This window comes from Falco punctatus, assembly GCF_963210335.1.
Source record: "Falco punctatus genome assembly, chromosome: Z".
Lineage (NCBI taxonomy): Eukaryota > Metazoa > Chordata > Aves > Falconiformes > Falconidae > Falco > Falco punctatus.
Genome location: NC_137586.1, coordinates 25,558,474 through 25,581,909, shown reverse-complemented (window position 1 = coordinate 25,581,909; position 23,436 = coordinate 25,558,474). Strand labels below are relative to the sequence as shown.

At 39.0% G+C, this 23,436-nt stretch overlaps 1 protein-coding gene across 2 annotated transcripts in view; it reads left to right on the top strand.

Annotated features, from left to right (window-relative positions):
- Positions 1-23,436, top strand: part of JMY (junction mediating and regulatory protein, p53 cofactor) — a 76,756-nt gene that overhangs the window by 33,244 nt on the left and 20,076 nt on the right. The window contains exons 3-6 of one of the 2 annotated variants that reach the window (XM_080370854.1): positions 7,864-8,014; positions 10,213-10,382; positions 17,608-17,773; positions 21,197-21,384. In XM_080370854.1, the coding sequence (XP_080226980.1) occupies positions 7,864-8,014; positions 10,213-10,382; positions 17,608-17,773; positions 21,197-21,384 (675 nt within the window). The remainder of the gene's footprint in view (positions 1-7,863; positions 8,015-10,212; positions 10,383-17,607; positions 17,774-21,196; positions 21,385-23,436) is intronic. The other variant, XM_080370855.1, reaches the window with a different exon arrangement.

Below are 23,436 nucleotides of genomic sequence, written 5' to 3'. Positions count from 1 at the left end.
ATGTAGTTAGATACGATAGCTTGATGGTGATTACTTTAACTGGATAAGCAAGTTCTGTGCCACATGTTATTACTTAGATCTGATCACTATTCAACAAAAAGAAGGGGGGTGGGGAGCGGGGAGAGAGACCACCACCTGTGGGTCCAGTGGTGTCCTTTGGCTCGCTTCACCCTAGGTGTCTTGGTGGTGGGGCTCCCACCTGAGCTTCCGTGGTGGGGGTCCTACCTGAGCTTTCGTTGATTCAAGTGTTATGCTTTCAAGAGAATGCCTCATTTACATACAAAGCAGTTGTGGGTGTGCTCTGTGTGTGCACAAGTCCAACGTGTGAGCGGTGGTCACAGGGGGTCCTCATCAGCGATCGTGATGGGGGTTAGGCAGCCTCTGCTCTGCACATGAGCAGTTGCCTTATGTTACCACAGAAGTTTGTTTCAGGAAGCGCTAGCTAGACTTTGCCCTCACAAGTCCTAAAACCATTCCATCGTGTACCACCCTGTGGTCTTCTCCAAGCTGAGTGGAACAGCTTTGCACCAGCTCCGTGCTGAGCAGTGTTTAAGGCAATTATCAATGTTTTGGTTCCTTACAGCAGCTCAGTGTTTGAGCTGAAACACTCCTTCATGTATGAAGTGGTTTCTTTTTTGCCTACTGCCTTTGCCATTACCACTGCAGTGGTCCCTTAACTTACTTTGTTTTGTTCTTATAATTAACTGATCTGCAGTTGTTAAATTTCATGTTTTTCTCCTTTTCTGCCTATTACAAGTCTGCTAGAAGAAGGATAACACAGGGAGCTGGAAAGATGTGACAGATACCTGCCTGAGCTATCATGAGATCTGGTCTAAGTCTGTTTCTGTCAGTGTTGTCCATCATTGTCCCAGCTGTCTTCAGAAAAAAAAAACAACTGGAAAGTATTAAAGACCCTTGAGGATTGTTTCTTTATTTAGGAGATGTATACTATAGAAAACTTAACATAATCCTACAGTTACAGGCCTGTTTCTCATATCTTCTCACAATAAACTTATATTCTTCAACAATCTCTGACCCTAGTGTACTGGGTCTGGCAGAGCCCCACAGCAGCCCTCTTAGTGCTGCGCTTTGTATTGGTGGCTAGAAAGGTGGTGATAACACACCAGGGTTCTGGCTGCTGCTGAGCAGCGCTCTCCCAGCATCAAGGCTTCTCTCCAATCTAGCCCCCTGGTAGGCTGGGGGTGTGGGCAAGATCGTGGGAGGGGACATAGCCAGGACTGCTTCCCCAAAGTGACCAGGGGGATATTCCATACCATATGATGTCTGCTCAGATATAAAGGCTAAGAGAAGGGAGGAGGAAGCGGCGTGGGGGGAGGGGCAGTGTTCATTATTTACTGTGTTTGCCTTCTGGAGCAACCACTACAGGTACTAAAGCCCTGCTTCCTGGGAAGTGGCTAACCATGGCCTGCTGTTGGGAAGTAGAGAATAGAATCTTTTGTTTTCCTTTGCTTCCATGTGCGTGATTTTTGCAGTTGCTTCATTAAACTGCCATTATCTTGACTCACAAGTCTGGGTTTTTCCATCTGACTTTCTCCACCCTCTGTTCTGCTGGGGAGGGAATTGATACAGTGGTTTGATGGGCACATGGTGTCCAGCTAAGGTCAACCCACCACATCCAGAGAAGAAGAGTCTTGCTGCCACAATTGAGAGACGGGACACAGCTTGATGCAAGCAAATGTCGCTTTAATTAGCCTAATAGCATGGTTATATACACACAAGCAATTGTTACATGTTATTCTGATTGGTCCAAAAACTTGCTTATTCTATAACTGTGTGGCAACTCGCTGAAGATCTCGCGCTAGCTATTTAGCAATTCAGCAACAGTTAAAGACAACGTCTGCAGTTCTTGAACCATGTCCTTGAGCAAGCTGACAAACTGACCACCTTATTCCTTGTATAGTCTCAACTTGATACTTAGTCCTTGTTTCTGTACCCTTCAGTAATTTCTCATGTCCCGTATCACCAGGGCTTGTGACCCACAAGCTCGAGCACATTCCTTTCAGCTAACGGATTGTTACTTGTGGTCCTGCTTCCCAGGCCCCCCCCTCCTGCATCTTGCCTCTTGTGTTTTGTTCTCACTTGTTCACAGGCTGGATTAGGGACCTTCTTTCAATTTGTTTCCTCTGAGGAACGAATTTGTTTTCCTTCAGAAACATATCTGTATGCTGTAGAAGCATGTTCTGTAATGTTCCATTACTCTGAAGCAATAGCTGATGGAAATAGGTGTTTACGTGATGTATTGAAGTTAATGGCTTCTGCTGTTTCTTCCTATTCTTGAGTGCTTTCTGACAAACACTTCTGTGAAAGCTGTCAAAATGTTCTTAGCTTTTATCTGAAGAAAAGCTTGCTTTAAGGTCTTCAAAAGCGAGTTTCATTGTCAGGCAAGATATCCGCTTCCCCCTCTCCCGTGTGGCCCCCCCCCCCCCCCCCCCAATTTTATTATGAGTCTTGGATTCTTCTCAAAGAGAATATAGGGGTTTTAGGAAGAATAGCTGCAATAGTTTATTAAAAAAAAAACTTTAGATTTGGCTATGTGATCTAGTTGTGAGGTGGGAGAGTTTTCTGTTAGACTATGCTTCTGCCAGAACTTTTAGTCCAAATGAGGAACTTTCACACAAAAAAATGAGTTTGAGAAAATGTTAGGGAACTGAAAAGCCTTTTAGGTTAGAAAAACCTTCAACTATATCAGAGTTTCTTAATTTTAAACTAAAATATTTGCTGAATCAAACCTGGGTGTGCAGGTTTAAAGAATGTCAATTAGATGATGACACTGCTTAGTTTTTCTTTCCTCCCTATTTCATTTCTTTGGTACCTTCTCTTAGTCATAGCTAGCATGGACAATAGTAATTTAAAGAATATGTTTCAATCTAGTTTATAAAATGACCTGTGCTGTTTTATGCGCTATAAAAACAAAAGATGCCGGCATTATAAAGGTGTGCAGTGAGTAAAATGAAGCATAAACATGTTATGCATGCATTGCAAACAGTAATGGAATGCAGATGCACATAAGAGCTTTAATTTCATAATGAGAGTTATTGTCTTACATCAGGGTGATTAATTATTGAAGGGAATGTAGAAAACAGTCTTCAGAACTCATGAGCCTGTTCGTGTTGCTGTTTGATGGTCTGTATGTGTTTCCCTTTTCCTTTTTAAATTCTTAGTTAGGATGAATGCAGAGAGTGGTAACTTCCACCATGAAGGGGTTGTAGGTGGGGAAGAAAGCTGCTGTTTGTTCTTCATAAGCTGCAACCTCTAGAGGCAGGTTCCTTGTATTCCCTTCCCAGCTTTTTTCCCCCTTACAGCTGTGGTCTTCCCCTAGCTAAACTACCTTTTTTTTTTTTTTTTTTTCCCTCCCCATGGGCTTACTTTCTGGTTCCTGTGATAACATAGAGCTCTAAATAATTTCTATCTTCTGTGTAAAGGTACCCAAATTATATTATTTAAATTGAATATTATGATTTAATATATATTTGCTGTAGTGGTACTTCACTTGACTGGGATATAATGCTCAGCCAGCCATTTAGCAAGGGGGACCATGTATATTTGACCACTACGTCTCAGTTGCTAATCTCTGCTTTTCTCTGGTGATTGTCTGTCCTGCCTGGAAAGGATTATAAACATAAATTTAATTAATATCTGGGAGGTTATAATAATTTTCTAAGTAGGTTGCACTTGAAAACTGGTAATTCTTCTCTCGGGTGATTGGTGATTATCAGTATTTACACTGACAATACGAGTATTTTTTTTCCCACGTTTTCCCAAAGTGTGCCAAGTACCATGGCCAAAAATAGCTATTTACTTGCCATCTGTCTTTTACTTTGTCAGAGTTACTTGGCTTAGATTTTAAAGAATGACAGTAACTACCTTTGGAAAGGTTGTTAGCAGTATTTTCTTCTACTTTTTATTTTTAATAACTGTATTTTTCTTTGTTGTGCTTCTTCAAGGAGAAGCTGAATCAGGCGGAGTGCTCTGGCTGGCTGGGAAGAGATTGCTTTTCCCATGGGGAGCACTGGAGCTTGTTCAGGTCAATAGAGAGGCTGTTGGAGGCCACAGGGTGTGTATGCCAGGGAAGCTCAGAAAAGTAAGCTTGAGCAGGAGCACAGCCTGTCTGCTGGGAGAGGCAGAGAGCAGCAGACAGATTGCAGAGACCCAGAGATTGCAGCTTCCAAGGTACCAAAGGGGACTCAAAGTTTGCTGCCACTCAGGAAGTTATTGACCTAAAAGAAACAAAGCTGGGAAGCAAGGACCTGTCTTGAGGGACATAGTGCAGACTGTGTTCATTGACTACCTTTCTGGAGTCTCCTTCTGACAAGTCTGCTTTTACCAAAACTAGATCATCTCATGAGGTGTAATATTAAAGCAACTTGATCTCTTTTCCTTCCTGGTTGCATGGGAATCTCTGTGGCTGCTTTAGATAAAAGGCTACCTGTCTTTGTAATACACAATGCCAAGCTCCCTGCATGCTGATAGTTAACTTCCCTGAATTTTTTACTCATTTGACTCTTACTACACCATGAATGGTCTCAGATGTCTTCTGCTGGCAGTAGGTGGCTGCAGTGTGTTGTCCTAAACTGAACTGGACTATCCAGAGAGTAACAAAGATCTTTGTGGCTGAAGACTGTTACTCCAGGAATCAGCCTGAGAGCCTGGATCTTCTAAGTATATGCAGCTCTTGCTTTTTCTTGAACTTTATAATTCTGAATTTGTCAACTTTAACCTTAGTGGCTTCTGGCTGGCATAGCTGTCCAGCAGCTTCAGATGTGAAGGGAACAAACTTTTCAGTTTAAGGCTCATCCTCCTAGCTAGCCACCTTTCTTAAGGAAGCAGCTGGGGCTTTTCACCTGTCAAAGACTGTTCCCCACTGAAAACCTGATGCTGTCTTCCCCTGTTGAATGGATGTTCCTTTTGAAACAGTGAGACCCTCCTCCTTGTCATGGTTTAACGCCAGCTGGCAACTAAGCACCACACAGCTGCTTGCTTACTTTGCCCCAGTGGGATGGGAGAAAGAATTGGGAGAGTAAAAGGGGGAAAACTCCTGAGTTAAGATAAAGACAGTTTAATAAGTAAAGCAAAAGCTGTACTTGCAAGCAAAGCAAAACAAGGAATTAATTTACTGCTTCCCATCACAGGCAGGTGTTCTGCAATCTCCAGGAAAGCAGGGCTTCATCATGTGTATGTAAGGGTTACTTGGAAAGATAAATGCCGTCACTCCAAACGTCATCCCTTCCTCCTTCTTCCCCCATTCTTTTTCTTTTATTGCTTATTTTATTCCCCCTCCTTCTTTTATTGCTGAGCATGTCATATGGTGTGGACTATCCCCTTGATCTGTTGAGGTCAGCTGTCATGGCTGTGTCCCCTCCCAACTTCGTGTACCCCCCCTGCCTACTCACTGGTGTGGTGGTGGGAGAAGCAGAAGAGGCCTTGACTGTATTAGCTCTGCTCAGCAATAACTGGAACATCCCTGTATTATCAACACTGCACAAATCCAAAACATAGCCCCACCCATCCCAGCTACTTGAAGAAAATTAACTCTATCCCAGCCAAAACCAGCACATCCCTCCTCCATCGTTTCACAGCTTTAGGGCAACAAAGTTGATACTGTGTGTCTGTCCCTTAGCCAAGCTGCAGGATGCAAAGTCCAAACATGAGTATTGGCTGTACCTTGGTGTTCTGATGGTACTACAAGACATTTCAAGTAGCATATTAATCTATTCATGTTCATGGTCAATAAATGTAAGAGTTTGACTGTCTTGCTAGATAACAAGCTGTGTAGGCTCTAAGCATCAGGGCAGGTCAGCTCAAGCAGTATTAGGGAAGCGCTTCTGTCCTGTGTATCTTTGTGAGGCTCCTTTCAGGCTTTTATTAAGTATGCTGCTGTTGCTGCAGTTTTAAGGCATGTTGTTGGTCTGTTCCTGTTTGTGCAACTACTTGGGGACCTCCTTCTAAACAGTAGTTGTTTGTGGAGTATGCTGCTTCCTGTCTTTTACATATGAATGTGTTTATGAGCGAAGTGCTTAAAGGGAAATGGAAGGTATGCATCAGTAACTGTACCAGGTTGAACTGGTCCATCCTCATAAATGTTTACAACCCCATCTTCTTCCTTGTTCCCCCAGTTCCTAAAGCTTTGCAGAGCTTTGACTGTCTGCTTATGGTTGCATATAAATATGCATACTTTTATGGGTATTGCTAAAGCAAAGACTTCTTGGGTTTTGTATGCCTTTCTGTATGAATATCCTCAATGTGAACGATGGCATGGATGACATACTTGGGATTGCAGTTAATTAAAAGGTACTTTCCTGTTTGTCATTTGCAAATACTTACTCTAGGGAACAAAGATACAATTGTATTATGGGGTCAGAAATCTCTTTACCTTGCACTATATGTGAATAATGCTTCGGCAGCCAAAACTTTGTGAAGAAATCTTACTTTGAGGCTTCTTACTCTCTTAGAAATGATGCCTAACAAGAGCATTACTCGCATGACTCAGTGATCCTATGTCAATTCCAGTATCAAATGACCTCATCTTTACGAAGGAATAGAAGAGGAAAACTTAACTGTATTGGGTTTTATCCTGCTTCTCAAAGGAACTTGCCATTTTGGAGTTCTGTGTAAATGAAAAGTATTAATTTCACCAGTCTTCATTCACTGGTATGGAATGTGGAAATCACAGTACATATGTGCTCCATTGAACTGCATGTTACAACCTATCTAGTAAAATTATTATTCACTTACCATTTGTCCATATTTTTATTTTACCTGTTGCCATTCTAAGGATTTTGGAAGTATATAAGAAGTAGATTGAAATACCTTATTAAACTACTTTAAATAATCTTTTGTTTCTTGGAAAATGTTTAAAATGCATCTATGTATTTCTTACTTTAAAAATGATGCCTCTAGGAGATGGGATAAGTGGATATGCGGAGGTGCGTCTTGAACAGTCACATAAAAGCTATTGTTTGCAGTTCAGCTATACAGTGGAATGGCTTTCTGAGACCAGATTGAAGCTTTGTGAAATCAAGATTATTACTGGAGGCATTAGAATTTCAGGTTAAAATATCTGGGGACTTGTAAGATTATGAACACTTCTGAGTTTGGGGGCTTTTGTCTATACTAGTGAGGTGTTTTCTTGACTGATGTAAAAGAAAAATATTCAAGATTAAGGCTTTGGGAGCAGGCTTAAATATTTAATTATTTAGCTCTGTTGTCTGTAGTGGTACTGCTTAACTTTTAAAAAGTGTGTAAAAATTTTCAGTTTGGGGAGAGAAAGCTATCTTTTTATTAATTTTTTAAAAGAAACTCCAAATCTTTTACTGGTTTCAGATCATTAATCACTTCAAAATAAAGTTGCCTTGATCTTGGCAATGAAAAGATACTTGAGCTCCCATTTCCAGAGGAAAATACATTTATAAAAATAATTTAGAACAAAGAAAAACTACTAATGCGTTGATTACATACCCCTGCCCCAACATATCCCCTGTTTCCAGCTTCATTCTGGCTGAAGAGCATTCACTTTCTTTAGAATGTATTCTAGGCTGGAAGAAAGCCTGGATGAAGTATACTTGTTATCTAAAGGTAACATGATATTTAACAAAAAAGATACCAACAAATCTATATTTGAGGGTTTTGTGCTTCCAGTAATAATAGTAATGAAACCATGGATGTACTTTTTCACCAGAAAGAACTTCAAAAGAGGTGTTTTTTCTGTTGAATAGAAGCTATGGTGATTTGCTTGTAGTTTTCTCTCCTTTTTATTTTGCTTTTTTGGCCACCCTGAAACACATCGCTGTTGGAAGAATAGCAACATTTAATTATGTTGTTAATTATGGACTGATTTATTTTCAGATCTCGATAGAGAATGACTACCTAGGCCCCAGAAGAATTGAGAGTCTGCAAAAAGAAGATGCTGACTGGCAGAGAAAAGCCCACATGGCTGTGCTTTCCATTCAAGATCTTACAGTTAAATACTTTGAAATAACAGCTAAAACACAGAAAGGTAGTTAATTTCTCCTATTCTATCTGTCAAATAAGATCTCTAAATATTTATTTAATGTTTACCATGTTCTGCAGTGAACTGTAATTTTTTTTATCAATGAGGAGAATGCAGTTGTTGTTTCAATTTGGTTTTTATTCTGTGTCTAAGTCTTTCACCAATAAGCCTTTTCAGAACATCACCAGAAGTCAGCAGAATAGAAATTTCAGATAAAAGTTTTGCAACCACTTTCTCAACGTGTTTGTATCAGCTGCACTGTACATTTGCAAAGGATTTAGGGAGCACAGAGTCCCTGATGGATTCTGCCTTCTGTACTAGATATGGCAGACCACCATAGTATGTGTTTATTACCTTTGAATTAATTTCCTTTTCCTGTCTCCCCTGCCTTTCAGTATTTTTTTTCATAGTTCTAAATGTTGAGCAACAGCTCAGTTTAACTACTTGGTGAAAGCTGCTCTGTTCTGAAATCTTCATGGATAGAACCTTGCCATTTCTATGCTTGAAGAATGCAGCAGTTATACTGAAGGGTTGGTGCAGTAAAGCCAGGTCATATGACTTGTTGTGTACATCTATGCTTTCTTCCTTGTACCATTTCAACTTAAATAATCAGTTTATAAGGGCAAACACACCTGAGGATGTGGTTTCATTTCAGTTCTTTTAGTTCGACCGTGGGCTACCACTGACAGGCTTTGTCCAGCTGTTCTTCCTGCCTGACTGTGGGTTCCTGTTTCTTTCTTTGCCTTGATGATAGTGATTGTGCAACCAGATAAATAAGCAGTACCCCTGGGAGAAAATATCTTTTTGATGGGTAGGTTTCCTGTCATCTCCCTGCATGACTGCTAGATTTGCCTCAAGAGAAGCAGTCACTGCGAAATGATTTCTTTTGGTGATGACCCAAGTTAAGGATAACGTGAAACTCCGCCTTATTTTGAAAAAGTGACTAAACCATTTCAAGCATGTTGGAATGTATTTGATTAGAGCAAATTCTTAGCTGTCTCTAATCATTTTGGTTCCTTTTCTAGTTTGACAAAGACAGCATATAAAATACTGCATTATTTGATAAAGAACATGTATTTACAGTTATTTACTTTTTGTTTTGTTCACGTGCTTTTTTTACATACATACAGCAGTCATGATTGTGGGCAAAAACACTTGGAAATGAAATGCCTGGAAACTATTTACAACCATTGACCTTTGGTGTACAGGTTGCTTGCCTGTTTTGTTATGTTTTGGGGTATTTTTGGCCTCCCCTGACCACTGGGTGGTCTTACATATGAAAATATGAATAGATGGCAGAGGAAAAACACATGAGAACTTAAAGGTATTTTTTTATTGCCTAATGACAGCATGTAATACCTTCTAGCACCTGGGGACTGAACACTACCCCTTTGATTGTGTGACTTTGCTTTTGCTTCACAAAGCTAAGTGTACACTATCATATGATGATATTAAAAATGGTGAAAATCTCATGTGTGTCAGCCTAGATGTTGTCTGGGGCTCAAGAACAGAAAATCTGTATCAGGCAAGGAAAGAGACTCATGCTGCTCTGAAGTCTCCCTGAAAAGATTCTCATCAGTCTCTCCATATTAAGATCAAATTATGATTTGCTTAGTTACTTTGAAGTAATTTTCTGAAGCAACCTGCATCTGGAGTTAAAAGATAGATGTTATTTAAATTTAATTTGGTTTTCTACAGAATTGCACTTGAAGTCAAGCTGAAATTTTTGTTTTAAGTTGTAGAGTTTTTTTTCACTCTGCAGATTCATTTAAACTTATGACTGCACTGTGGAGGTTATTAAGGGAAACTGCAGACTACTAGCTGATAATTGGCGCTTTCAGAAGCAGGGAAGATTTGGGATGCAGTTTAAGACCACATGGTAGCATTAATAAAGTATTTTTATTAAGTCAAGAATTCTGAACCAGTGTTTCAAGTATTTGGGTACTCTATATTCAGAATGATCCCTCTGTGGATAACTAAAACTGGAATTATAATGATAAAATTATCAACAATTAGGTGATTGCATATTTACATGTATCTTAAGAGTATTTACATCCTGGATTTGACCATTAGTACTCTGTAGAGTGACTACTCCCTGCTAAGAGAAAATTTGTACACTTTTGGATACAAATGTGTTCATCATCTCTGCAGTAGAATCACTAGTGAAGACTGGTAAGCTGTCTGCCTCTTCTTCCCTTCTGTAGCTGTGTACGATCGAATGCGAGCAGATCAGAAAAAATTTGGTAAGGCAGCATGGGCAGCAGCAGTGGAACGTATGGAAAAGCTTCAGTATGCAGTTTCTAAGGAGACTTTGCAGTTGATGCGTGCTAAAGAAATCTGTTTGGAGCAGAAGAAACATGCGCTGAAAGAGGAGGTAATTTTTCATTCCAATAAGTAGAAAAAGAAAACATGCAGGAAAAAACCAAACCTTAAGGAGTACTGATGTATTTAAAAAAACAACAACAACAAAACAACAACCAAAAAAACCCAACAAAAAATCCCCAAACTTGAAAGTCACTGTTTTTCAGCTTTTAATAATAAAAGTGTATATTTAAACTTTTATTACACTCTAACTTGGTAAAATGGAGTTGCAATGTAGGTGTGGTGGGCTTTGTGGCACTTAGTCTTCACCTTTTCATGATAGTTGTCCAGGAAGACAGTTTTTTACTGTTTATGTTTACAGCTATCCACTGAGATGAATAAAATAAAGAGAAGGGGCAGGACAGAGATCTGTTGCTATATAATCTTCAGCTGCTATGTAATCTTTAGTTCTGAGGCATGACCACCTTTTTGGAACAGTTCTAACATTCCAGATGGAAGGTATCTGAACGTTAGTAAATATACAGATGACTGACCTGTTGTATTGCACTGTCTGTTTCTGCTTATGCTAATGATTAAGGCAGTCTTCCACAGGGAGTTGTGCTAGTTACAGCTTTCCTGGGGAGTGAATGCATGTATTAAAGTGTGTTTAAATGTCTTAGGAGAAGAAACCTGCATTTACTGGGTTTTACAACACCTCCTCAAAAGCAAAAATGCTACACATCCTCTTTTAAAATTTGCTTTCGTATGGATACTTGGTGCTATGAACACTTTCTGTCATACTAATGTTAATTTACATTCTATCCAATCAGTTGCTTGTTTTTATAGAGCACTTTTCAAATGTTTTAGCAAAATTTGATTAAGCTGGTGGCTCTGTTACGAAAAAGTTAGCTAGAGAACTCATGACTTTAGCACTATATAGACTGGTAGGATTGTAAGCCTGATAAATTATGTGCCTATTTTAGAAGTTCTGTAGAAGAAAGCTTCATCAGCAAGGAAGAGAGATTACATACAAGAGCCAGAGCATGAAAACAAAGTTTACTCCATTTCAACACCCTTTAGATTTAGAAAGACAAAGTTGTCTGGAAACCTGAGTTTATCAGGCTGTTGCCATCCTTAGCCAAGAGTTGATGAGAGAAGCCAGCAAAACTAATTGGAAATACTATCTGAAATAAATTCACATCTTTAGAGCAGCTATGCATTACCTTTTCAGTAGTATATTTTATTTTTCTCCCAGTGGAGATCTTCCATGATTTTTGCTGAATGAAATCTGTCCAGTAAATGAGACTTGATTGTTTGTTCTGATATGCAAAAGCATTAGGAGCTGTGTAAGAAAAGGAGAGGTTTGTTGCAGTATGGTGAAAAGCTCTGAACTGAGAGTTTGATGCTTTTTGGGATGGAGAAATGAGGAATGCTTGATGGGCATGCATGGGCATGATGCTTTGGGATGGTGTATTACAAAGTATAGAGAGCTCTGCGTTAAAACATGGTGATGGGGAGATACGAGGACCAGCTTCTGTTCTGAAACATCCTTTTTTGCTTTGAGAACGTAAAAGCCCTGAGTATGCAAGGTCAAATGTGACAAATGTGACTGGGAATCCCGTACTGGTGAAGAAAGGTTGCAGTTTCATCATAAAGAAAGTATTTGCAAAAGTGAAATATCTTCTCTGGCAAGTCATTTAGCTACTAATTTCTAGCCATAGAAGATAAATCCAGGGTATTCCTTTAAAAATAATATTGAATTTAAAAATAATACTGAAATGCTTGAGAAGCTAATTTATCAAGGTATGACTTGAAGATTAAGACAGAAAGAATGACAATTCATACCAAATACCAGATATAACTATTTATGAAGGCACTGTTGGTGATCAGCAGGTTGTCTATGGATTTTTGAACATTTAGCCTTGGAAAAGAAAAATGTCCCTAAAACCAGGGGTACATCCTTTGGAAGGAGAAAAGATGTTTCTTTTGCTGTCTGAAATTTTTCAAATTGCCCAGGATATTAATAGTAGGCGATTGTCTTAACCTCTTCTTTTTTTTTTCTTTTAATATATCCTGCAATATCATGTCCTGACTATGATCAGTTCCTCCTACTTAACTAGTTGGAGAAGTTTTGTTCCACAAGTTGCTAGGTGTAAGTGAGAGCCTGTCTTTTATCAGTAGTCAGTATGCTCCGTGTTTCTCTTAAAATAAATTAGAAATCCTCTAATACCGTTTTCTGTTGGTTTTGAGATGAGCTTTTGTATTCACACTTAGACCTGAGCGTTTTTCTCGATTTTACTCCCTTCTGAGATTTCTCAGACAGCAATAGCAATGAATTAAAATGAGTACTTGAACTAGAGAAGAGTCAGGATAAGGAGGTGATTGGTGGCAGTTAACATGGCTTCCCTAAGGGAAAATCATGCCTGACAAATTTGGTGGCCCTCTGTGATGGGGTTACAGCACTGACGGGTGACAGAAGTGTTACAGATGTCATCTACCTGGACTTGTGCAAAGCTTTTGACACCGACCCGCACGACATCCTTGTTTCTAAACTGGAGAGACATGGATTTGAGAGGTGGAGCGCTCGGTGGGTAAGGAATTGGCTGGATGGTCGCACTCAGAGTTGCTGTCAGCAGCTCAATGTCCAAGTGGAGACCGGTCACGAGTGGTATTCCTCAGTGGGAACAAGTGGGACCGGTGCTGTTGGGCCTCTTTGTCAAGGATGTGGACAGCTGGATAGAATGCACCCTCAGCAAGACTGCTGAGGACACCAAGCTGAGTGGTGTGGTTGACATGCTGGAGGGAAGGGATGTCGTCCAGAGAGACCTTGACAAGCTTGAGAGGTGGGCCCCAGCAAACCTCATGAGGTTCAACAAGGCCAAGTGCAAGGTCCTGCATGTGGGTTGGGGCAGCCCCCAGGATCAATACAGGCTGGGTGGAGAATGGATCGAGAGCCGGCCTGAGGAGAAGGACTTGGGGGTGTTGGTGGATGAGAAGCTCAACGTGGCCTGACAATTTTGTGGGCTTGCAGCCCACAAAGCCAGCCGAATCCTGGGCTGCACCAAAAGTAGCATGGCCAGCAGGTCAAGGGAGGTGGTTCTCCTGTCTACTCTGCTCTGGTGAGACCCCACCTGGAGTGCTGCATTCAGCTCTGGAGCCCCCAAAACAAGATGTACATGGACTTGTTGAAGTGAGTCCAGAGGAGGGCCATGAAGATGACCAGAGGGCTGGAGCAGCTCTCCTGTGAAGACAGGCTGGAGAGCTGGGGTTGTTCAGCCTGGAGCAGAGAAGGCTCCAAGGAGACCTTATAGCAGCCTTTCAGTATCTGAAAGTGGTGCATAAGAAAGATGTGGACGGACTTTTTAGTACGACCTGTAGTGACAGGACAAGTGGTAATGGTTTTAAACTAAAGGAAGGTAGATTTGGGTTAGATGCCAGGAAGAAATTCTTTACTGTGAGGGTGGTGAGACACTGGAACAGGCTGCCCAGAGCAGCTGTGGGTGCCCCGTCCCTGGAAGTGTGCAGGGCCAGGTTGGATGGGGCTTTGAGCAACCTGGTCTAGTGAAAGATGTCCCTGCCCATGGCAGGGGGCTGGAACTAGATGATCTTTAAGGTCCTTCCCAACAGAAACTCTTCTATGATTTTATGGTTGGTGTGGGGTAGACTGAAACATGGCTTTGTTTTCTGTTTGAACAGTAGCAGATTACATAAAAGGCTGGATAATCGAAAATCTAATAATAGCTATTTATATATATTGCGAGGGAAAATTAATACAAATTTTTACAGTGAACTGCAGGTTAATTACTTTGTAATGACAGCAGATGAGAATGACCATGGTCTTACAACCTGGCAGCAACATGATTCAGTCATCAATGCAACAGGGTGATGCAGCGGCAGATGCCCTGTGGTCTGTCAAATCAGTTATTTCCAGTATCGAGAAGTGTTAGTGTCACTGAACATGGACTTCGGAGATTTCTTCTGTACCTTTCTTCTACATGTTTCTGACTGGCCAAGAAAGATTAGTTCTAACAGCAGCAGTTACAGGGAGGACTACCACAATGATGCCAGAACAGTGAGTCTGTTTTACAAAAGAAGGTGAAGTTGTTTTGACAAATGAAGTGATGTCTGAGATGGTACGAAATTGCTCTCCACAAAAGTGCTAAATGGGAGTAAATATTAGTCAAGAGTAATGCATGTTGCTGTTCAGTATTGGCATAAGAACAAATGGTATCACCTGATTTTGAATACATTAGAAATACGGAAGTAGCTTCCTAGCAGCAAGGAGGGACTATCTGGAACAGACTTCCAGTGTGAGTAACAAACAGAGTTTTGTGGAAGCTTTGTGTTTTGTTTTTATTTTTAGAAAAGCAAAATAAGAACAATAACAACATGGACATTATTTTAAGAACTCCATTTATGAAAAAGGTTCACTTTAGATTTGTCTGTAAGCATTCCATGGTGATAGAAAGCTAGATTTGATGGCACTCGCTTCTGTATTCCGTGTTTGGCTATTTTTCAGTTAATTCTGTCATCTATCCCTTTAGTATGTGTGTTCAAGTTCTTGTCAGAGGCTTTCTCTTTTAACTCGTGTCTTATTAACAACATACGGGTTTACAGATGATGTTTCTGTCTTAGAACTATTAAGAAACTTAAGTTTCTGCTTAAGTTTCTTCACTTGGTATGAATGACATAACAAAGCCTGTAAGGCCCAGAGAGAATAAATTATTTGCTTTAGTTAATGCAGGAAATTGTGGTATAGCAGGAAATTGAACTTGGATCTCCGCAGTTCTACTTCTTTGTCCAACTGCATAATATTTCTTTCCTGTAACGTTCTCTCATGTTGAAGTTCTTCATGTTTATTTTGCTGTGTTGATCAGCATGAGAACTACCGAGGGTGCAGCAAATTACCTGCAGATAGCGACTTGTGAGATTAAGAACTGAACCACTTTAAAATTTTTAAGAAAAAATGCTGAAATTTTCCCGAGTGATGATACTGTTTTGAATTGTCACACATAATATAGTATCTCACATAAAATTTTAACATAAATGGTTGAAATTAAGGTCCTCATTTTTCTTTTTCATGAGGGGCTGTTATATAGCTAGGGTATCTGCCTGAGAACCATACAATGATACTAATTTCCCCTTGCTGTTGCACCTGAAAACAAATACAGTGGTGCTGTGCCCCTAAAACAGACTAGGTTGTCTGGTCTGCAGCATCTGTGATGTGTGTTTGTAGGGCTAAGATTCAGTTGTCAGACAGGTCCTTTATCAAGCAGACAGCAGTGTAGTTGAGTGAAATACTGAGCTGCTATAACTTCGTAAGCCGATACGTTTGAAGATGACCTATTTATGTCTATTCAGTCTTTATACAAAGTCTGTGGGGTTAAGTTAGGGAATATATATTTTTTAAAGAAAAAATAAGTGTAACTGTGTGAATTTCAGTTCACTGACAAATCAGAAGTTCTTAGTTGTGGTAGAAGTTCAAATTATATTGCCTTAATTTTAAACAAAATTCAAAAAAACAAATGAGCAATGAACATTATCCCTTCTCATGTGGAAAAACTGCAATGTTCAAGAGAATCAGTCCTTTTGTCTTGAAAATAGCCTCTAATTCACTCCAAATATTCCATCCTTATATCATTTACTGTTCTGGTCACAATTAGTAACTTAACATGAATGCAGAGTGAAAAATTGGCATACAAGACATTTTGGTGTCACACTGGACTGAAACGTAGATGTTATTGATTGTAGGATTTATGAAATTGCTTAAGGACTTACTGAGTCTTTCAGGCTAAGAGTTGATACACAAAAAATGCGTTCAGTAAATATACAGTATAGTAGAAGAAATTTTTAAAATAAATGTTACAAGAATTGATTCACAGGTCTTTTGTCAATCTTAGATGGAAATAAGTGTAATATACAGAACTGTTTCCTTCGTGTTTAACTGAGCTGTGAAATCGCTGTCAATGGATAATGATGCAGGTGTAAAAGCATACATGCTATAAAAAAGGGGGTAGACCATATTTATGAAGTATAATCCAGTAGTTGGTTTTGTATAAAAGGCAGCACTGTGGCTGAAGCTCTGCTGCACAGGGTTCTGGAAGCTGGTGAGATATTTTAGGGAGGTATCACTGCTCTGTCTACTGTTCCATCTTCCTGGATATTTGCAGTTAACCTTTGTCTGAAACAGGTTATTGGGTAAGATGGACCTTTGGTTTAATTCAGTACAGATAATTTTCTGGTTTAGTACAGTTACGTTTAAACATGTGTGAGAAACAGCTGAGGAAACCTGTTTCTGGGTATTCATTAGAGATACAGTTTTACACCGTGAAGAAACCACCATAGTGTAAAAACATACTAGCAAATCTTTTTTTTTTTTAAATACATAGTTTTCTTGGTAGCTATCCCCTTTTAATGATTGAATGCCTGTAATATAGAAACCGGATGACATTTCATCAGAACGGTAAAGTAGATAGATCACAAATCTCAAGTAAAATTTACAATTACTTTCATCCATTATCTGAGAGAAACTATCAGAGAGACATTTTTTTTGAGCAGTTTGAGAACTTGGAAGTAGCCCAAACTCTTCTGCGTGCAGGTTGTAGAGCTGCATGGCTTTTAATTCCCTCCAAAGTGAGACAGCACACAAGATCCCCTTACATGTTGGTATTTCTTAAATGTGGTCTGAGTGGCTAGCTTTTTTGGCTGAATGAAAGGATGATTTGAGTTCCCTTTGGTTATGTCTTGCTTCACTTTTCTATGCCAAATGTATGACACAAGTGCTTATATATATGTGTGTGTGTGTGTGTAACTCCTCAGTTGTCACTGCAAGAGGGATCAGTGCATGTTTCTACCATCTTTCTTATTTTTTCCTCAGTTCAGTTTTAATGACAGTTTTAACTAGGTTTCTGGAGGCTCTTTGTGAAAAACTTTTTAGACTATCTGGACTGAAGGCAAGAAAATTCTAATTTCATTATCTATCTTCAAGTGAATCAAGTAGCAGAGTAAAAGAGTGGTAGGGATGTTTCACACTGTGCTACATGACTTGTCACTGTGATAGTCACAAAGTGTAATACAATGCTGTGGATTTCTTTCATTGCCATATAGAAAAAATGTCAGATATTAAAGACATTTGAAAGCATGTGGCTGATCAAAACCTATCTTCGATGTGTTCAATTTTAGCATGTCACGTTTAGTGTACTGGACTTTATTTAGGTGTAATCATGAAGTCTGTGGTTTTGTTCTTCTCATTACCCTGGAGTCATGTATGTTTTGTTTTGTTTTCTCTTTGCTTTTAGATGCAGAGCCTGAAAGGTGGTACTGAAGCCATAGCCCATTTGGACCAGTTAGAAGCTGATTATTATGATCTACAGCTTCAATTATATGAAGTGCAGTTTGAGATCTTGAAATGTGAAGAGCTGCTGCTGACAGCACAACTTGAAAGTATCAGAAGACTGATGTCAGGTGCTTTATGCGTTTTAATTAAGTCATAATCTGTAAAAACTAATTCTGTTCCTAAGAGTTTAGTGAAGCCTGTGGGAATTAAATGAGAACAGATTCTTTATTATGTGACTAGCTGGATTTTCTAATAAAAGTACTGTTAACTTAAAATTTGCACCTGATCATAAGCCATATACTTACATATACGGAAGCTTTTGTCTGGTTCTTATTGCCTGTGTTTGGAAATAAGCGTGTAAGATACTATGTAAGTTTTGGAAAACTAAATTCAGGGAGGAGGAAATGCCTTAATGACTGGACTTGTGTCACTAAAAATTTGCATTGGTATTGATTTATTTGAAGTTACTTGTTTTCAAAAGGCATTCTTGCAAATTGCAGTCCTTCAGTTAAACTTTTGAAGCTTACTGTATTGCCATCTCACTGATCTAGAGCAGCAATGAAAACCTCCTGTTTCTAGAATGTATAGTATACCTTGTGTGCCTACAGACTATGAAATGGTACAGGTACATCATACAGCATTTTTTAATGTGTCCTTTGGACCTTTCTGTAGTTAATGTTTTTATTCATACAAGCTCTGTTTTACTGCTCAGTGCATAGAGCTTGCACAGCAAATTTTGTTATGGATAGAAAAGTCACTTAAGAGATTTAAATCTGGATTGTATTGTGAGTTGCCTCTGGAAAAAGAGAGAACATAGGTATCATGGATTCTTCTCAGTGCTACTTGAATCTCCTTTTTAGGTTTGTGATGGCAACAACTGTAACAGCATGTATGGAACATGAGGATTGAAAACGCTATAAGTGACTTAAAAGAAATGTGCAGCTTTGACTGGATGCCCTCACTGGAGAGCTAGTTAATGCTTTGGAGATAATTAGTCTTTGTATTTGGGAAATCAGACACTTAATTTTGGTACAGAAGTCACAGTATGATGTGCTTACCTGCAGACCAAAGGAAATCCCTTGAACAGGAGGTTGAGGACTGTGTAGCAAAATCCTTCCTCTTTGATGTAGTGACAATAAAACCTAAGGGTCCTTGGAAATTGTTTGCTGTAAAAACAGTTTAGGCCATTAAAACTTATCACTGATGTCTTCTCTAGAAATCTCAAAAAAACCACAACCCAGCCCTACAACCTGACCCAAAATAAAGACCATTAAAGGCAGCTGTTATGTTAGAAGGAATTACTGTTTTCCAGCAGCTCTCAGTTAGTATCTTTAGGACAGAAAATGAAAAATACAGTTCTTAAATGTGTGGGAATTTTGTTCAAAGGATGAAATTAACTCTTCACGCTTCACTTAGGTGGAGGGGATAGATCAATTAACATGAAGAATGTGACACTGAAGTGGCTGCATCTCTTCAATACTGTTCAGCAGTGAATCTGAATGAAAGCATCTAAAACATACAGTGTTCTTTTAGCATGTGTTGTTTCCTGTGCTGGTAAAGAGAAAGGCGTGGTCTATTGCATCTTCTGTTTTGTTTCCTTTTCAAAGTGTACTTACAGTCAGTAAATTAATAGCCTTTTAGTTGTGCATATCTGTATGACTTGAAATACGTGTGTCTTAGTGACTTGTAGAGGTTGTTGCTATTCTTTACTCTTTGACTGTATAGGCTCTGCAGAGATACGTAAGAGTTTTGCATCCTGTTTGGATTTGAAGGACATCAGCAGTACTGCTAATGAAGTCCTAACAGAAGGTTTTGAGAGCATGATTTGATTTGGCTGCCTGTGGGCTGTAAGCTAGAATAAAAACATTCTCTTATAAATTCAGCACTGAATTAAAAAAAAAAATAGGATCTGAAAAGTATGAGGTGATAATAAATTGTCAAATTATGAACAACAGTAGTAGTTTTATGATCTCATTAAGAAAATACCTCCACTGAAATTCACAAAACGTGAATTTATTAGGTTAGAGTACTAAAGGGTCTTATCCTATCCACACAAACTATTTATACATCCTTGTAAGATGGTTTTGTGGGGGATGCACTTGTAAATTCCTGTCTTTTGCTCTGTTTGAAAGTGTTCTAAAAATTTGTGTGTAAATTCTCCCATTTTGTAAGTGCATGGCAAAATGTAATTGTTGTTAGCCATAAGTCTTATTTTTACTTACTGATGTCTCACAGTGGGTTTTAGTGACTTGGCAGTTTTACGTATGGATGAAACTTCATGGGTTTTTTGGGGGTTTGGGTTGTTTGGTTTTTTTTAAGTGAGCACTGAGGTAAAGACTAGTAGATCCCGTTTTATTAGTTTTTATGTTGAAGTTATAGTGCTGTGCTTTCTTTTCTGATTCTGCTATGTCTTTTGCTGAATTGGAATTAGCATGACAATTAGAATTTTGGTTGCAGCAGAGACTGTACACACAAATAACATGAAGTGACAGCAGCTTTTAAAATAGACAGTGTACTGAAGAAGACCTTGCCCCTCTCGCCAAGTAATCTAGTAGCAGAGGTAGGAGGAAGTTACAGTCTTGCTGAGAGTAAGTTGAAGTTAAAATGGGAAGGTTTGATGTTACTGCAGAGTAGACATTTAACAGTGATGCCAGCTGTATCTGCCGGTTTCACACAGCAGTAATGCATATTCCTCTTGGTGTATTACAAAAATATCCTACCTGGTATGCCAGTGAAATAAGGAACAAGAGGCCTTTGCTGCTGCAAATTCTGCAAGGATTATAATCATCACTCTTTCCTTCTTGGCAAGAGATGAGAAGGCAGCATTCAGAGATGAGCTCAGTGTTATACTGAACGCTTCAATCAGGAGACTAAAAATCACGAGTGTTGATAAAACTATTAGTAATGACCTCACATCCAGACCTGTAATGCTCTGAAGGATTGCCTTGAAGTTACCCTCCCTCTGTTGCCTCTGAGCGGAAGCAGTGACCGGGAGGTCAAAACCCCAATAAGATAGGATTTTTTGGTGTTTTGTTGGCTGATTTCCTTTCCATTAGATTAATAGTCAGTTAGTAGTAGTCGGTTCTTTGGTGGCAGAAGTCTCTCATGCCAAAGACTTAAAGAGTCTGTATATCCTGAACTTTGTAGTGAAGACTGGAAGGTATTACTGCACATCACGGGTCCTTTGTGTTACTTAAGAGACCCAAAGGCATGCGTGAACATTGTGATCAAGTTAGGTTACAGACACAAGTGTACATTTACAGTTATATTTGTTTTTTAATGCTCTGAACTTACCTGAATACCAGGCTGTGCTTCATTGGTGTTGATTTATAGGTGGTGTTCTTCATAGGAACTTTAAAACCCTATAGTGCTCTGCTGTTTAGTGCTTTTCCTCTGACCTTTTGATTTTTGTTAGTCCTCTGAAAGGACTATAGCATTCTTCTACATTAAATCTTGCAACTCAGTGGGAGGGTGGTTGTTGAACAAAACAAAATGTTAATCAAATACAAACTATTGATTTGACTTTTTCATTGCTGACATTTTGAAAACAGAGAAGAGAGATGAAGTGGTATATTATGACACTTACGAAAGTATGGAAGCCATGCTTGAAAAAGAGGATATGGCAACATCTATACACTTGCAAAAAGAGGAGCTGCAAAAGTTACAACAAAAAATCCGCCAGCTGGAAGCAAGGCGTGGACGTATTTCAGCCAAGAAAGCCTACCTCAGAAATAAGAAGGTAGTATTAAATTGCAAATTTTTAGCATAATTAGCAATTTAATAAAATTTCAAAAGGTTTCATTTCAGGTACAACTTCCAGATATCCCAGAATTTTCATGGATTGTATTTGCTACTTATTAAAAGTTGTTACACAGAGTACCAAATACAATAGCTTGTTTTATTAAATAGATATATTTAAGATTATTTCCCTTTAAATAAACCTTTAATTACTTTGAAGTCAACAAATAAGCTTGTTTCTGTTAACTAATCAGAATACTTTCATGTGGAAAGTGCATGCTAGAGTGCGTGTTTTTACAAAGAGTAGTTTTGTTTGCAGAAGAGAATTTTTAAGGGTGTTTTCTCAAAGTTCTGTTTTCATTCCCTTACCTCATCCTTTTAAACTTACGTCATGTGTCATTGATACTCTGTATTCAGCAGATAGATATAAAATCCAGTATATATTCTGATTCGTAAATCTAGGCGTGCTATTTAGGACCACTTTCCTTCTTCATGCGTTATATGGTTGGGATGTTGTGCAGAAAATTATTTTAATATAGCTAATATTTTGAAATTGTGTATTGTGTGTATGTAAATATGCTCATTCCTTTTTTCCAGAATTACTTGTTTGTTGTTCCGTTGCAGTTTGTGGTTACATCGATACGCGTTATTAATTAGTGAGATAGCATAATGAGTAGAATAGATCAAGTTTTGAGAGTGCATTGTGATACTTGTTATAAAATATGTTTCTGACATATACTATAAGGCTATGCAGAAGTCTCGGATGAGACCTTGTTCTAGACTGGGATCAAGGGTTGGTTTTTTGTTGCCAGTCATTTCCCTTGATGTGGGGGATGACCCTTTTGTAGAAACAGTTGTAGTAGATTAAGGGTACAGCCCTCAGGTTTTGCCTCCCCTTCATAACTAATAATCTATTCCTGTACCTGAATCTGAAGCATGGCAGAGCAAACAAAACGGTTGATAACATTTTATATTTTGGATTTTTTATATTTCTTCAGTCACTGTCCTGTCTCTGATTGACACAATATGGAGAAGACTGCAAATAAATTATTATAAAAGAAATGTCTCTTATTATCCAGTTATGGGAAGTAGTTTGCTCAGTTACTGAGTTTGTTTTCCATGAGCTTGTAAAAAGAAAAAGTATCAAGAAGCTGGGCATCCTAGTGCTTCCAGGGATAGATCCTATCTCTCAGGCTGTGCTAATTACCATAGACTACATTATAATAGTTATACACGGTTTTCTCCTGAATATGAAAAGGCACTGCTGGTATCTTGGAGGAGACAAACCTGTTTAAAAGCAACAGCCTGGTTGCTGTTCCCTACTTAACTTGTGGGAGTTATCAAGTCTGAGAAGCAACCATGAAGCAGGAGTAGAGTTCTCTGTATAATTAAGTAGTCACCTTCAATTGGCTCATTTGTTTCAAGGTTATGCTATGATAAAATACCTTGTTGAAGCTGAAGGAATTAGTTCTAGGCTGTAACACACTAGTTGCAGCATGCCTACTTGTGCACTGAGACGTGATGGAGAGTTGTATAGGGTAGTATTGCTTGTCTAGATCTGTGTGTGGGAATTATATAGTCACGTATGCTCAACATTTTGCTGGAAGAATGTGGCTGTACTGCTTTTAGGACTTGAGGTAGTGTCTCAATGTGGAACCTCACTGCTGGATATCACAGCATGGACATCACAGCACACTCAGAACTAGTTCCAGCTCTACTAATTTCATTGCCCAGCGTAACACTATTTGCAGTTGAGTGCTGCAGTGAGATACTTAGCTTTCAGCTTCTAAAGAAATCACAGATTGAAATAACTTGTATTTAAACTTGCAGGGGGAAATCAAAGATTTTTATTTGAGCAAAAAGAATAGGCAGAATCTGTTGTGTGCCATTGTGCGGCACTCGCTGGGCAGAAAAGAACATAGCTATTTTGATGGCTGTTTATGTTAGAGGTATTTACTGTAGCTGCCCTTAGTACTGCTAAATAACATAGAGCCCCACTAAGCTTACCAGTAATTACCTGAAAATCAAGATTCTTGTGGCTTTGATTCAAACA